The sequence below is a fragment of the Erinaceus europaeus genome, chromosome 13, assembly GCF_950295315.1.
Source record: "Erinaceus europaeus chromosome 13, mEriEur2.1, whole genome shotgun sequence".
Lineage (NCBI taxonomy): Eukaryota > Metazoa > Chordata > Mammalia > Eulipotyphla > Erinaceidae > Erinaceus > Erinaceus europaeus.
Window position 1 is genome coordinate 18598840 of NC_080174.1, and position 16556 is coordinate 18615395.

Here is a 16556-nt window from a genome sequence, read left to right on the forward strand (position 1 = left end):
ATATATATACACAATGGAATACTACTCAGCTATTAAAAATGGTGACTTCATCGTTTTCAGCCAATCTTGGATGGACCTTGAAAAAATCATGTTAAGTGAAATAAGTCAGAAACAGAAAGAAGAACATGGGATGATCTCACTCTCACGCAGAAGTTGAAAAAAACAAGATCAGAAGAGAAAACACAAGTAGAACCAGAACTAGAATTGGCATATTGCACCAAAGTAAAAGACTCAGGGTTGGGGGGGGGGGGGAGGAATACAGGTCCAAAAAGGATGACAGAGGATCTAGTGGGAGTTGTATTGTTGTGTGGAAAACTGGGAAATGTTATGCATGTACAAAGTATTGTACTTACTGTCAAATGTAAAACATAAATTCCCCAATAAAGAAATTTTAAAAAAGAAATTAAAAAAAAAAGAAGGGAAAAAAAAAACACTAATAGAGTCATGGGCCCTAGGTCATGGAAATGCACCTACTAGCTATTTCCAAAATGGAGACCCCAAATCTTCATCTGCAATATTCCAGCCTTTAGGTTCATGATTACTCAACAATTTGTCCAGCTTTATATGTTAACACTTTTTTTCAGCCACCAGGTTCGAGATGCTGCCATGATGCCAACTGGACTTTCCTGGGCAGATGACCCCACCAATGTGTCCTGGAGCCCCACTTCTCCAGAGCCCTGCCCCACTAGGGAAAGAGAGAGACTGGTTGGGAGTATGGATCAACCTGCCAATGACCATGTTCAGTGGGGAAGCAATTACAGAAGCCAGACCTTCCACCTTCTGCACCCCATAATGATCCTGGGTCCCTGCTCCCAGAGGGTTAAAGAATAAGAAAGCTATCAGGGGAGGGGAGGGTATATGGAGTTCTGCTGGTGGGAATGGTACCCCTCCTATCCTATGGTCTTGTCAGTGTCACCATTTTATAAATAAAAATTAAAAAAAAATATATATGCCCTTTGGGAAGCGATGTAGCCTGGGAGGTGGTGTAGTAGCTAGAACACAAGAAATGCATGCTTGAAGACCCAAGTACTGCATATACCAGAGTAGTCTGCATGTATTCTCTCTCATTATTAGAGATATCAATCTCTAAAAAATATTGGTAGAACAAAACTTTAGAAAAATATCAGATCCAAAAGTGAGTAACTTAAGAGTACTCAGAAATAAACAATTCTATTTCAGTTCTCCGGAAAAAAAAAAAAAAAAAAAAAAGACAGTTATAAATGAAAAGAAATTGGGGTGAACAAAAAAAAAGCATATATGGTATGACTGAAAAGGGAAATAAGTAAAACAGGAACCGGGCACCCTACCAGACCAGAACCCAAATGGAAAATTCTAGCTCCATGATAAATAACTTTAACTGCTGACAGGACATATCATCTCTAGAGTGAAATTAGTTACATATTTCACTGCAACCAGGAATATTTATTTGCAAAAGCATAATGACTTTTTTCCCCTCAGTGCCTAAGACTAATAATTCTCCTTTGAAAGCTTTCTCTGACTGCATTTGCTGCTTCTTAGATGGTCACACACCCTTATATTTTCTCTTCTCGTAGGAATTTTTTTAATGTGTTTCTTTAGTATAATTTTGTTTATTTTTATAATAAATGATGTCATAATTGATCTCTAAATTGTAAAAGCTCAGTAATGTTTCTTTTTCTCTTTTTTTTTTTTAGTAATGTTTCTATTGCTTGATATACATACCCTTTCCCCCCCCCAAATGTGCCTCTTCTAAACTTTCTAAATTCTAATCAAGAGTGGTTACTGAGAAATAATTGCATGTGAAAACAACTTTGGATTTTAATTAGCTAAAAATTGCACTACTGGCATTCAAAAAAGTGTAAGACAAGCAAACATGGCCAGAATGTCAGAGTCATCTTCCAAACGAACACTAGAGTGATTTACAAACAATAATGTCAGCTTCTAGTTTTCCCAAAGGTTCTGCTTCTCAGCCTGTTTGTCTTCTTGCTTTCTACAGCATAGAATTTGTGGCATTGTTTATTTCCATGACAACAGACATCAGTCTCCCAAACACAGACTAATGATTCCACTGTGAGAAAATAATGGGGAGAGAACTGTGGTAGAAATAAAAATACATTCACAAAGACATGTTTGGGGGCTAGAAACAAAAGGAGCCTATATCACTAGATGTATTTATTCCCCATGGCTTTTAATCAGCTCTTGATACACTGAATATCTACCTCTAGAACAAAATGCTGGGAAAGCCACAAGACTTGCAAGTTTCCTCAGTGTCCTTAAGAGAATCAGAAAAAAAAAAAAAGCCCTTTATAAGATACAAATAAAACATTAGCTTTAAAAAGGTTCCTAAGTTAATAGCAATGGAAACACAAATTGAACTAAACATTTAAGTTCTCAATTAGAGAAAATAAAATTCTCAAATATATATATCATTGCTGCCGGTGGCATATAAAGGCATCTTGTAGGAACTGACATTGGTGACAAAGAAATAATGAATCTAAAGAAAGATGACTCAGTGGGAGTAGATAGAATAATGGTTATGCAAAGAGACTCTCATGCCTGAGGCTCCAAAGTCCCAGGTTCAATCCCCCACACCACCATAAGCCAGAGCTGAGCAGTGTTCTGGTAAAAAAAAAAAAACTCAATCCAGAAGTCAAAATTAAAAAGATAAATTACTTCATGTGGGTTTCTTATTGATCAGTCAGTTTGATCTACATATTTCTAAATATCAGTGTTTATACTGATATAAGCACACTGACCAACTTAAAAAAAAAAAAAGCAGGATAACTGCATTACGCCCAAGAATTTTGAGAATGAGATCTATTTTTACTTATAACCCTAGAAGTCTTTAAAGTTGGGGTCTTGAATTGGCCAAATATTAGATTACTTTAAAAAAAAAATGAAGCAAACTGATTACACCTGAACTGGCAGAATGCCAAGTGGCTGAACTAGTACTTGAGGATAAGTATGCAATCAATTGACCAGGTGACCAGCAAGCTTTGTTACTTCCTTAGCAAAATAACTCAGGTGGACCTGATCAGATCTATAAAACTGACTGGCAAGCCAAAGACTAGACCAGGGCCAACTCAACTAAATCAAAATATCTGCGGATGTACACAGACACTGGTGTATTCTAGACCTCTTTCAAATCCTCTTCTGCAATTCCAATTGCTCTATGACTTGATGCTTTTCCTTTGCCTTTCTTCACCCCTCCTCCTTGCTGCTCCTCACTAAAGTCTAGAGAGGCATTTATTTAGAAATGTGTTTAGTCATATAAAAACAAGCCCCTGGGGAGTCGGGCGGTAGCGTGGCAGGTTAAGCACAGGTAGCACAAAGCGCAAGGACCAGCATAAGAATCCTGGTTCGAGCCCCCAGATCCCCACCTGCGGGGGAGTCGCTTCACAAGCAGTGAAGCTAGTCTGCAAGTGTCTCTCTTTCTCTCCCCCTCTCTGTCTTCCCCTCCTCTCTCCATTTCTCTCTGTTCTATCCAACAATGACAACATCGACAATAATAATAACTACAACAATAAAACAAGGGCAACAAATAGGAATAAATAACTAAATATTTTTAAATAATAAGAAGAAAATAAAAATAAGAAGTAATGAAAGCAAAGCTAGTTAGACTTGGTGAACACGCTAATACCCTGTAGAATTGGTTGATAGTTTATATATTGTATGGCTCTACGGTCATGAACAACAAATCACTTTTTAGGTAAAGGAATGAATCAAGGATACTACTCAGAGAACTGAGAAGTTGAATTAGGCTTCTCATCACATCCTTTGCACTCCTTAACACTTATGAGATAGTCACCCCTCTTCTACCGCCAAGACTATAAAGAAATAGCCCATAGAACATTCTTCTTGTTCAAGAGCTCATCACATTTTCCTGGAATCACGTTCAAACCATGTTGCCTCATCTTGCATTTGTTTAACTTAATATACTGAACTGTAGGTCTTGACTTCAAGCAAAGAAATATCAGGCGATAATAACTACAGAAAGAGGGGGTCGAGCGGTGGCGCAGTGGGTTAAGCGCATGTGGCGCAAAGCGCAAGGACCGGCGTAAAGATCCCGGTTCGAGCCCCCGGCTCCCCACCTGCAGGGGAGTCGCTTCACAGGCGGTGAAGCCCGTCTGCAGGTGTCTATCTTTCTCTCCCCTTCTCTGTCTTCCCTTCCTCTCTCCATTTCTTTCTGTCCTATCCAACAACGAATTGTGTCAACAAGGGCAATAATAATAGCCATAACGAAGCAACAACAAGGGCAACAAAAGGGGGGAAAAAATGGCCTCCAGGAGCGGTGGATTCATGGTGCAGGCACCGAGCCCAGCAATAACCCTGGAGGAAAAAAAATAATAATAATAATAACTACAGAAAGAGATTACTTGGCTTGTTTTGGTTTGATTTGAGAAATTGGATTAAAAAAAAAGAGAGATTTTTTTTTCAGAGTATCTAAAAGTGGAATGGAAAGAGAGAAATAATAAAGGATATCAGAAAACTAATTAGTAGCCTCTTTCCAGGAAAGCTACTAGTCTTCAAAAAAAAAAGAGGCACAGAAATAGGAGCAGTGATCAGAAATCAATTCCAATAGACTCTGTTATTATCACTACTGTTTCTCAAACCCAGACTTGTTTCTGCGTTATCAACAGTCCCTTCCATGAATTCATATTCTCCCTCAGTTCCAAGACATACAAATGTATGTTTATGATGTCTGGGTTCATTCAGGCTGTAAAACTAAGTGACCCTGTTTTCAATAATACTAGCTATTGTTGCTATTTGTTTTCTACTGCTCTAAATTGCATGTCTTTGTTTTATATGAGTTTTACCTCTGGTTAAAATAAAGCAGCAATTGTTTTGAATGTGTCATCTATGATAATGGCATATCTTCATCTCTATTCCTTGGATTTCATTCTCAATCATTTCCCCATCTACACTATTCTCCCTGGCATACCAGCATGGTAGATGGGAAGAATAACAACTATTTGCTTCAGATTAAGTGTACAAAATTCACCAGCTTTGGGAATATGGCATTCAGCATTTCTGTTCTGACTATGCATTCTCACACACCAAAAAACATGTGTGTGTATTGTGTGTGTGTGTGTGTGTGTGTTTGTGTGCACGCGCGTGTGCACCTGCATACATCTTCATGCTGTGGGATATAACAGGTAGATGCATTTCTTGTGGTCTGAACATCCACACAGAGTTTATTGCTACTTTTTTCCACATGTGAAGCCAAAGAATTAATGCCTGATTTAAATAACTTTTCTATGTTTCCTTAGCCCTTTTCCATTTGCTTTCTGAAAAGCAATTTATCATCATCCAATTCAAAAAAAATTTATAACACAAATTAGCCAACAATGATAACTGAAAAACTAATCATAATGAAATGAAACTGTATTTCATTATATAGATTGCTCCAGCCGGCTTTCATTGAGTTTCACATACCACTTTTAAAAATAGAAGCTAAATTGAAAAATGTAATGTAAACTCTCTTCTAAATCAATTTATCTTTTCCAGTTAAAGCTTAACTCAAAAAGCCATCCAACTTTCCACAGAAGAATACAGAAGACCTGCTTTTGGATAATATCCCTGTGGAAACACACTTGATTTACAACCAATGAACTAAAGTCACTATTCCAAAGGACAAAGTTCACTATTGATAAGTTAACCTAGTTATTTAAAGCAATACATAGCTCCTAAGAATCTCTCAACAATTAAATTATCCATCATGAAAGCCAGAACTTCATCTGTAATTGTCACATCTCTAGTTGACTTTTGGTTTTTCTCTAGTAAGCAATTGTATTGCAGACACGAAAATATGAATTACTAGTTGGTAATTGCATCAAAGTTCCCTGGAAACATCAGTTGTTGTTTTTTTATCCAGAATACATTATTATTTTTTTTCATATTATGAGACAGCAGTAACTCTAGGGAAACATAGAAGCCTTGTTTCAACCAGCTTGGAGGCTGCTGTTACTGAACATCATGCAGAAGAATTCCTGTGACATGCTAACACAACCCCATTGTGACAAAATGTCAGCGGAGTTAGCTTGCTTTGATGCACAGGAAGCCATTCATGTCAAGGACATTGGCAGGTTGCTACAGCAACTGAAACAAAGAAAATTCTGAAAAGTCATCTTTCCATACTTAGGAGAAAAAAAAAAAACTCAACAAGAGCCAGATTCTTCTTAAACTGAAACTTTCATTCATTCTTTTATTGTAAATCCTAGAATAGAAGTGGGCATTATTCACTTTAGGGTTGATAAGAAGAGAATCTACTCTCTCTAAACAGGAAAAATGACAAAAGTTCCCGTAAGACTTAAAGAGCATTTATGTGGAAGGCAATGTTTGAGTAATTATACTGTTTATCTGCTTTAACAACAACAGGAAGAAAGAAAAACTATGTAAATTAAATCTAATGCTTTATGCTCAGATCCCTCTGAAGCTTGAATCTGAAATAGTAATAAACTTGCCTTTGTGATCCTATTTCATATAGTGCGAGAGCCAGCCATGAACTTCCCCAAAGCCAATGCTAATAAATCTCTCTTCCAGAGAGAGGGGAATTTTCTGATCTTTGGCTGTATTTCAACAAAGCTCTAGGAGACAGAGTACTAAGTTAGGGATAGTTGTAGATCACACTAAATAGTTCTTAATTCTTTTCAAAATGAATAGTATGCTCTTCAGGCAATCTATAAAATTTTCAACCTACAGAGCATTCTTGCCACTGACTCCATGCCTCTGGATGGAAGGAGCATTCTTTCAAGGTCTGCTGTAACCACCTCCTCTCCCAAGAGAAAAACAGATTAGAAAAACAGCAGCCCTCAAAAGCAGTTGCCTGGCTCTGTTTCCGGGCTTTCCATTCCCTGCATTTACCATCATATCCTATTCCTGTATATGGTATGTGGATTTGGCTGAACTAACATAATAAAATGAAATGGAATAACCAGGGGCAAAAATCATCTATTATTTAATTTAGTCACAACTATGCTTTCACATATTTGTCAAGTTTAACACACATAATGCAATGGGATAGATATGTTAATAAAAGCAGGTTGGCAGCATTTTATGGAATCCTTCACAAGTCAAGAGCTTTGGTGTAAATGGGGGAAAAAAATTAATAATACACTTTTGTTAGCAGTGTTACATATTTTTAAAAAAAAAGCAAACTTACAGATTATCTCACTTTCCTCCTTTTCAGGAAATATGAATCAGTAATTTTTTAAAAAATATATTTTACTAGCCATGTACATCCCCCTTAGAGACAATTTCTGATCAAATGTGTGTCCATACTCACAAGTGGATATACTGACAGATTGACTATATTGCCTGTGTAAAGGTATCAAATTATGCACAGTACAGCTACATACCTGACCTAGAAAAGTCATAGCCCAGGAGAATGTGCTTGGTGTAAAGTTAAAGGGTATTTTATTTTATAAAGATTATTAATTTAGCAAAAAATAAATACTAATTTTTCAGAGTCAGGATTTTGACTGTGAGTATATATTTTTAAATGAGAACATGAACAAGAAAATCAAGATTAGGGGGCTGGGTGGTGACACATCTGGTTGAGTTCACATTTTACTATGCACAAGGACATGGGTTTGAGACCCCAGTCCCCACCTGCAGAGGGAAAGCTTTGCAAGGCTGAAGTGTGCTGCAGGTGTCTCTCTGCCTCTCTTCCTCTCTCCACCTTCCCTCTTGATTTCTCGCTGTCTCTATCCAATAAATAAATATAATTTAAAAAATAATATCACAGGGAGTCGGGCTGTAGCACAGCAGGTTAAGCGCAGGTGGCGCAAAGCACAAGGACCGGCATAAGGATCCCGGTTCAAACCCCGGCTCCCCACCTGCAGGGGAGTCACTTCACAGGCGGTGAAGCAAGTCTGCAGGTGTCTATCTTTCTCTCCTCCTCTCTGTCTTCCCCTCCTCTCTCCATTTCTCTCTGTCCTATCCAACAACGACAACAACAATAATAGCTGCAACAATAAAACAACAAGGGCAACAAAAGGGAATAAATAAGTAAAATAAATATTTAAAAAATAATAATAAAAATAATAATATCACAGTTAAAATATATGAACATGAGTAAAACTATTAATGTATTTTGAAATACTCCCTGTAAAGTAGAAATTTTTACCAATCCGAGCTTTAATTATTCTGAAGAAAAAAAGTAAAAGCACAAAAGATAATTCTTAAAAGTCTTACGAACTAGGTATTTGAAAATGCTATCAAAAGTTTATGAGAAAAAGAACTTCAAAGGTCAAAAAAGTAGTGACTTCTCAGAAGTTCTGGATGTTTCTTCAAATATAAAGATCATATACTCCAGATGCTACCTTGATGCCAACTGGACTTCCCAGGGCAGACAACCCCACCAATGTGGAGTTCCGCTTCCCCAGAACCCCACCCTACTAGGGAAAGAGAGAGGCAGGCTGGGAGTATGGATCGACCTGTCAGCGCCCATGTTCAGCGGGGAAGCAATTCAGAAGCCAGACCTTCCACCTTCTGCAACCCCATAATGACCATGGGTCCATACTCCCAGAGGAATAAGGAATAGGAAAGCTATCAAGGGAGGGGTTAGGATACAGAGTTCTGGGTGGTGGGAATTGTGTAGAGTTGCACCCCTCTTATCCTATAAACTAATCAGTGTTTCCATTTTATAAATAAAAATAAATAAGATGTAATGGAAATTGGAATTAAATCCTTCAACAATATTTTTACAGGAAGGTTTTTAATTCTTGACTAAATCTTGAAGCTTCAAATCAAAAGTGCCTGTTGCCGATTCTATTCCTCTAAACTACACATAACATACACACACACCTCAAAACTCCTGGAGCCAAATTTGATGACATTTGACTGGTGTCACTGGGATTTCCCATTTTAAAAGACACAGTAGAATCATTTTCTTTCTCTAGTCATTTAAAGTAATTCTTAAAGTAATCAATTTCTTTCTCTAGTCATTTTAAGTAATTCTTATTATTCTAAACAATAATCCTTGACAATAAGAATGAGAAAAAGAGTTAGTTTCTTGACTTTACTAGTTGGATTCCCAGCTAGACCACTAGCTGTTGAAATGTCAACAGACATTTCTTATTAACCTTCCAATCAAGGCCCCACAGGATAGTTCACCTGCAGAGCACACCTGCCTAGCTACAAGCCTAACTCAGGTATGAGTCCAGCATCCCTTCATTACAAGCTTCAGTCTTGGGAGTCGGGCGGTAGTGCAGCAGATTAAGCACACATGGCACAAAGCACAAGGACCAGCACAAGGACCGGTGTAAGGCTCCCAGTTCAAGCCCCCAGCCCGCCACCTGCAGGGGAGTCACTTTACAAGTGGTGAAGCAGGTCTGCAGGTGTCTATCTCTCTCCCTCTCTGTCTTCCCCTCCTCTTTCCATTTCTCTCTATCCTATCAATAATAACCACAACAACAATAAAAAATAACAAGGGCAACAAATGGGAAAATAAATAAATAAATTTTAAAAGAAGCTTCAGTGTTGTGGTGTTTCCATCCATCTACCTACCTACCTATCTAGCTATCTCCTCTGTCTCTGGCTCTGTCTTTGTTTCTACCGGGGAAACAACAAATTCAGCTCAGGACAGTAAAGCCCATTGACAACAACAAAGACATTCACTATGGAATCAAATGAATTTTGCATGCTCTCTCTCCCTCTCTTCTGTGCATAGTAAATGAAAAGAGTAGGAAATGGGTTTCCTATCTGCTCCTTAGTGAAGGGAGCAGCTCTGTTTCCTTGGACATTTCAAGACTTCCCCACCCACAAATGTTCTCTAAGGTCTCTCCCCGCCACAGATATCAGGCGACTACTATGCATTCAAGGAGCCCTAGCACTGGAGACACAATACGATGCCTTCAGCTCCCCAGTACACCTCTTCCTAAACAGGTTTTTCAATTGTTTGCATTCTATACCTCTAAGAAACAAGTATATGGTTATTTCTCTTTCCAGCAACAACTTTTTTTTTTCCATTATCACTAGGGTTATCGCTGGGGCTTGGTGCTAGCACTAAGAATCCACCACTCCTGGAGGCCTTTTTTTTTTCCTTTTATTATTTTTTTCTTTCTATTTTATTAGATAGGACAGAGAAAAAAAAATGAGACGGGAGAAGGAGATAGAAAGAGGGAGGGAGAGAGACACCTGCAGAACCTACTTCACTTTTATAAAGCTTCCCTCCCGCAGGTGGGAAGCAGAGTCTCCAACCCTTGCACATGGTACCATGCACCACCACTTGCCCCTCCCCCCTGCCCCCAAGCAGCACAAATCATCCTGTGAAAACATTTTAAACATCCTAAGTGAAAGCACAAACAAGCTCAGGAATTTCTATAAAAGACCACAGTAATCACCTTCAAGTGTTGTTCCTTCTCCAAAGAGACCATCGCCAGCCCCGGATGCATACAAGGCCGTCACAGATAGGGCATACTTTGTCCCCTCATTTAATCCTCTCAACACTGTGTTGGTTGTGTCTCCCTTCACTGTGACCTCTTGAGTTTTACCGCCTGCCACTGGTGTGTATGTGACAAGATACTGCTTCACTTTTCCTGGTGCCCCACTCCAAGATAATTTCATAGTTGATGTTGTAGGGTCAGAAACTCTTAAGTCTCGTGGATTTCCTCTTACTTCAATGGGAGAAAACACATCAAAATTTATTAATTAACAAAATAATGACTTGCAAGACACTTTATAATATCTGGTTTGTATTACATGGCAATTGCAACTATTGTCTAGCCCACAAAGCTCAAGCATTTGAACCAGTGCCTGTGTGATAGTTAAAAACAAAGCAAAATGTACACCGAAATCCTACACAGGTGTGTTTATACAGGCTAAAGTCTCTGATGTGAGAATTATTTAGGAGAAATAACTACAACGTTGCCTCTACAAATGAGACAAAGTACAACAAAATATCTAAACACATAGGTTGACACTACAGTATAAAATTTTAACCCAAGAAAAAGAGGTTAGGGTTGGGCAGATAACATAATGATAACTATTTTTCTGAGGCTCTGAGTTCCCAGTTTCAATCCCCAGCACCACCATAGGCCAGAGCTCTGCTTATAACAATAAATAAATAAATAAATAAATAAATAAATAAATAAATAAATGAAAAATTAAAAAGAGATTCATTAGCATAACAATATCAGTATCTAAATGTGATGACCTATAAGACATAGGTGTTAAAAACAATCATTGGGGAGCCGAGCGGTAGCGCAGCGGGTTAACCACATGTGGTGTAAAAGCTCAAGGACCGGCATAAGGATCTCGGTTCAAGCCCTGGCTCCCCACCTGCAGGGGAGTCGCTTCACAAGTAGTGAAGCAGGTCTGCAGGTATCTGTCTTTCTCTCCCCTTCTCTGTCTTCCCCTCCTCTCTTCATTTCTCTCTGTCCTATCCAACGACAACATCAATAACAACTACAACAATAAACAACAAGGCAACAAAAGGGAATAAATAAACTTTAAAAAAGTAAAAAGAAGATTTAAAAAAAATCAATGATTATAGGTGGAAAACATAAAGTGAAACTTGGATTGTGTGTGGCATATTGCGCTAAAGCAAAGGACTCTGGGGGAGAGGAGAAAGGGACAGGATGAATGGATATCAGGGTCCTGTTGTGTCTCCTAGACATCAGTCAAGGAGAAATGAGAGGTTGTGCCTGTGTGTTAAAGACTACACTGTAAACCACTAAACCCTCAGTAATTTTTTTATTAGCACTGATAGGAGCCCACACACACTTGACCAAACACATTATAAAGAGCCCAGATCAAAGTCCCTGTCCCCACCTGCACGGGGAAAGTTTCACAATGAAGCAGTGCTGCAGGTGTCTCACTTTCTCTTTCTCTCCCTCTTTATCTCCACCTTCTCTCTCAATTTTTCTTTGTCTCTATACAATAAGTAATAAATAAGTAAAAAATCATAAAATGATCAGTGATATGGTCAGAGAGAAAGTGCAGTAGTTTACACAACCTTTGGTGAAGAGGTTCAGAGGGAGAAGATTTAATCCCTAACATCACCATCAGCCAGAACTGAACAGTGGAATAGTGCTCTTGGGAAGACAAGGAAGAAAGAAGGAGGTGGAGGGAGAGAAGGGAAGGAGCTAGGCAGGCAGGCAGATGAGGAAGGGAGACATACAGAAAGAAATAAAGAGAGGAAGGAAGGAAGGAAGGAAGGAAGGAAGGAAGGAAGGAAGGAAGGAAGGAAGGAAGGAAGGGAGGGAGGAAGAAAGGAAGGAAAAGAGAAAAGAAAGGAGGGAGTTGGGAGGTAGCACAGCGGGTTAAGCACACGTGGCACAAAGCACAAGGACCAGCATAAGGATCCCGGTTCAAGCCCCCAGCTCCCCACCTGTAAGGGAGTCGCTTCACAGGCGGTGAAGCAGGTCTGCGGTGTCTACCTTTCTCTCCCTCTCTGTCTTCCCCTCCTCTCTCCATTTCTCTCTGTCCTATCCAACAAGGACGACATCAATAACAACAGTAATAACTACAACAACAATAAAAAACAAGGGCAACATAAAGGAATAAATAAATATTTTTTTAAAAAAAGAGATAGAGAAAAGAAAGGAAATGATAGGGCCGGTGTTGGCACACCTGGTTGAGTGCACACGTTACAATGCACAAGGACCCAGGTTCGAACCCCCACTTCCCTTCCCACCTGCAGAGGGAAAGCTTTGCGAGTAGTGAAGCAGGGCTGCAGGTGTCTCTCTGTCTCTCTCCCTCTCTCTCACCCCCTTCTCTCTCGAGTTCTGGCTGTCTCTATCCAATAAATAAAGATAATAAATTTAAAAAACAAATCTGTGGAAGAAAGAAAATGATGTTGCTTCTTCTAAAAAGATACACAGGAGACATCCTATATGAGGGTAATCTTGAGCACAACTCAAAGATTTCTCATCTCTTTGCAAGTACGATATTTGGCATTTGAGGATTTTTCTAGTAGAGTGACCATGCCGTCTCTGAGAGGCCTCAGAATACCCAACTCTATGACTTTCTCCACATGGCACACAGCAGTCTGCCAGTTTGACTCCAGAAAACAGGAAGCTCAGAATCACCAGGTCTTTTATGGTACCCAGAACAAAGAGCCCTAGATCCCTAACAGGAAAGAAACAAGAATAACAGTGGCTTCCTAAAGGATAGTTAAGGAGGAAGAAAACAGTTGGAAATAGAATGGGTCTCTGCGGGAGGAGTTAATTTGAAAATCTGAGCCAAGAGAGAAGGTGGGTGCAAGTCAAACCACAGTGGACCTTTTACTGTGTGTGCAAGAGTGCAATAAAGGCCATACGTTACTCTTTGGTTAACAACATGACTCTGAGTTATTAGTCTGTTTCCTTTAAAGTTGGGATAACAACAACTTCAAGAGCCTATGCCGAGCTTAAATGACATAATATGCGAAAAATTCTTTGCATAGAGCCTGACATAGGTAGGTGCTCAAAATCTATTTCTGGGAGTTGGGCAGTAGTGCATCGCGTTAAGTGCAGGTGACACAAAGCCCAAGGATGGGTGTGAGGATCCCAGTTTGAGCCCCCAGCTCCCCACCTGCAGGGGAAGTGGTGAAGCAGGTCTGCAGGTGTCTGTCTTTCTCTTCCCCTCTCTGTCTTCCCCTCCTCTCTCCCTTTCTCTCTGTCCTATCCAACAATGATGACATCAATAACAACAGCAATAATAACAACAACAAAACAAGGGCAACAAAAGGGAAAATAAATATTAAAAAATTTTAAAAACTACTATTTCTGGATATGTTGTTGTTCTTTTAAAGCTTTAAAGATAGGAAATAAAAATGAAAGTTAAGAATGCCTCAATTTTTCTTGATGAGCTGATACTGATCATTAACAATTGCAATAAATATCAGAATCTATTGGGGAGAAAGGAGCTAACCAACTCATTTAAATACAATTAAAGATTTTTTTTTTAGATCTTCCTTAGCAAGAAACATATATTGCTCCAGGAAGGTTGGCATGGTGGTAGCGCATAGAGCATGCAAGCCTGAGGTCCCAAATTCAATCTCCAGCTCTACATATACCAGACTTGTTGGTCTGCTTCTAATTCTGCTTCTAAGACCCCTTCTGTTTTGATCATCACATTAGGTTCAATTGCATTACTTAATGCTGTGGTCTATTTACATAATCACTGCTTTACCTGAGAACCGCCCTGCCTACAGGGCATTGGTTTAATCCCCACTGGTTAGATGAAAGTTTGATACTTCTGCGCACTTTTTCCTTCTCCCCACCCCTATCCTATGTACTTCCTCTTACAACCTGACACTTCCACCTCAGGAGATATAAAGGACAGGATTTCCTAATGAATAGAGATTAGATAGATTGCACTGCATTCCTGCCCATCAATAAAGATTGAACTGCGTCCCACTCGGCCATGAGTCCCTGGTCATTTCTCTCCCGCCCGCGAAGCTAGCCCGGCACAGACTGTTAACTCCAGTTCTCTCTCATTAATAAATACCTTTCAAACAGAAGTGCCATCTAATCTCTTTCAACAATGTGTAGCAGTTTAATATTTAATCCCTATTACCCTTCAATTTATATTAGAATATTTAATTTTTTTAGTATCTTTGTTTGATAAAGACAGCCAGAAATTAAGAGGAAAAGGGAGATAGAGAGCAACAGAGAGAGGGCAGGGGAGATAGAGTAATGGTTATGCAAATAGATTCTCGTGCCTGAGGCTCCTAAGTCCCAGGTTCAATCCCCTGCACCACCATAAGCCAGAGCTGAGAAGTGTTCTGGTATGTGTGTGTGTGTGTGTGTTTGTGTGTGTGTGTGTGTGTGTGTGTGTGTGTGTGTGTGTCTCAAAAATAAATAAAATATTTTAAAAAGAGCAACAAAGAGATATTTGCAGCTCTGATTCACCACTTGTGAAGCTTTCCCCCTGTAGGTGGGAACGAGGGGCTTGAACCCAGGTCTTTACGCATTGGAACATGTGCATTCAACCAGGTGCACCATCACTCATTCCCGAATATTTAATATTTTAAATATTTAGACTTTATCATGGAATACAACTTCTGTTAAAATGGTTAAATATTATTATGAGAAAGTCAAAATTCTGATTAATTCAAATATAAAAGCAATCAAGCCTAAGATACTCAAATAGTTAAGATACTGTCTCATGGGTTGTAATTTCTGAATAGTCATTCAAAGCTTTTCCTCAGTCTAAGATTTGGGCTGCTATCCGATAATCAGCACATTCACCTTCTTCAGTGGCCGCATTTCCAGTCAGTGGAGAACCTGGTCCTGAGGAATATTCCGGAATTATAGATACTTCATATTTTGTGTCTGGAGTCAGGTTGTCCAATGTCCTCCGCCTTTGATTGGCTGGGGTGGTCACTTCTCTGCTTTCTCCACCAGCTGTGGGTCTATACCTAATTCGATACCTTAAAACTTTCCCTGGAGCTTGAGTCCAGGTGATTTTAAAGCTGTCTGTAGTCTCATCCGTCACCTTTAGGTTTCTAGGTGCTCCTTTTACTGGAAATTAAAAAAATAAGTAAGTTGACTGACTTTATCTAAAAACAGAAAAATCCAAAACTTAGTTTAATCAGAAACTTCCATATTACCTAAAAACCTTAAGCCCCAGATTTCATTACAATCTGTAACCAAATTCCGTCATAGTAACATAATGACCAAAAACTAGAGTTTTAAATGAATACATTTGCTACAATACTTCCTTAGATTTTAATTTCTCCTTGAGATACAGAATAGGACAAAGTGCTGAATGTGAGAAATCATCACAACATGTATCTCTAGATCAGAGAATCACAAAAGTCCTATGACAAATTACAACATCGGCCAATTTAGATTATTGGCTGACCTATGTGTAAATGTCTAAATCATGAACAAGAGAAAAAGTATTGTACTCTATCCAGTACAGAGGACATATCCAAATACCACTCAAAAAATTCAGTAAAGTCTGTACACCCATATGTTTAGAATCATTACTTACTAAAGCTTAAGAGGTCAGGTGGTGGCATACTTGGTTGAGTACACACATTACCATATGCAAAGAAGTAGGTTCAAGCCCCTGCTCCCCATCTGCAGAGAGCAAGCTTCTTAAGCAGTGAAACAGTGAAATAGTGAAGCAGTGTTTCAGGTGCCTTTCTTCCTCACTCACTCTCTATTTCCCTCTCCCATGTCAATTTCTCTCTTTCTTATCACATATAAGACAAATAAAATAAGGCACAAAAAAAATTTTTAAGCAGAAGCAATCCTAATGTCTATTCATGAGTAAATAAACAAAACATGGTGGCATGTACATGCAGTGGAATACCATTCAGCCTGAAGAAAGAAGGACATTCTGACACATGCCACAACATCACTGAACCTTGAGGTCATACACACACAAAAAGGTATCTACTATATAGTCCCACTCATATGAGGTACCTACAGTAGTCAACCTAGGGTAATCAAATTCATAGGAGCAGCTGGTGTATTGCACCAAAGTAAAAGATTCTGGGGTTGGGGGGGTGGAGAATACAGGTCCAAAAAGGATGACAGAGGACCTAGTGTGGGTTGTATTGTTACGTGGAAAACAGAAATGTTATGCATGTACAAACTATTGTATTTACTGTCGAATGTAAACCATTAATCCCCCAA

The 16556-nt window shown here is 39.0% G+C and overlaps 1 protein-coding gene across 4 annotated transcripts in view; it reads right to left on the reverse strand.

Annotated features, from left to right (window-relative positions):
- Positions 1–16556, reverse strand: part of COL12A1 (collagen type XII alpha 1 chain) — a 145168-nt gene that overhangs the window by 100456 nt on the left and 28156 nt on the right. For 3 of the 4 annotated variants that reach the window (XM_060205391.1, XM_007516304.3, XM_060205392.1), the window contains 2 exons: positions 15159–15431; positions 10326–10598 (listed from right to left, as the gene is read on the reverse strand). The exons of the other annotated variant lie outside the window; for it this stretch is intronic. In XM_060205391.1, the coding sequence (XP_060061374.1) occupies positions 10326–10598; positions 15159–15431 (546 nt within the window). The remainder of the gene's footprint in view (positions 1–10325; positions 10599–15158; positions 15432–16556) is intronic. 4 annotated transcript variants of the gene reach the window in all.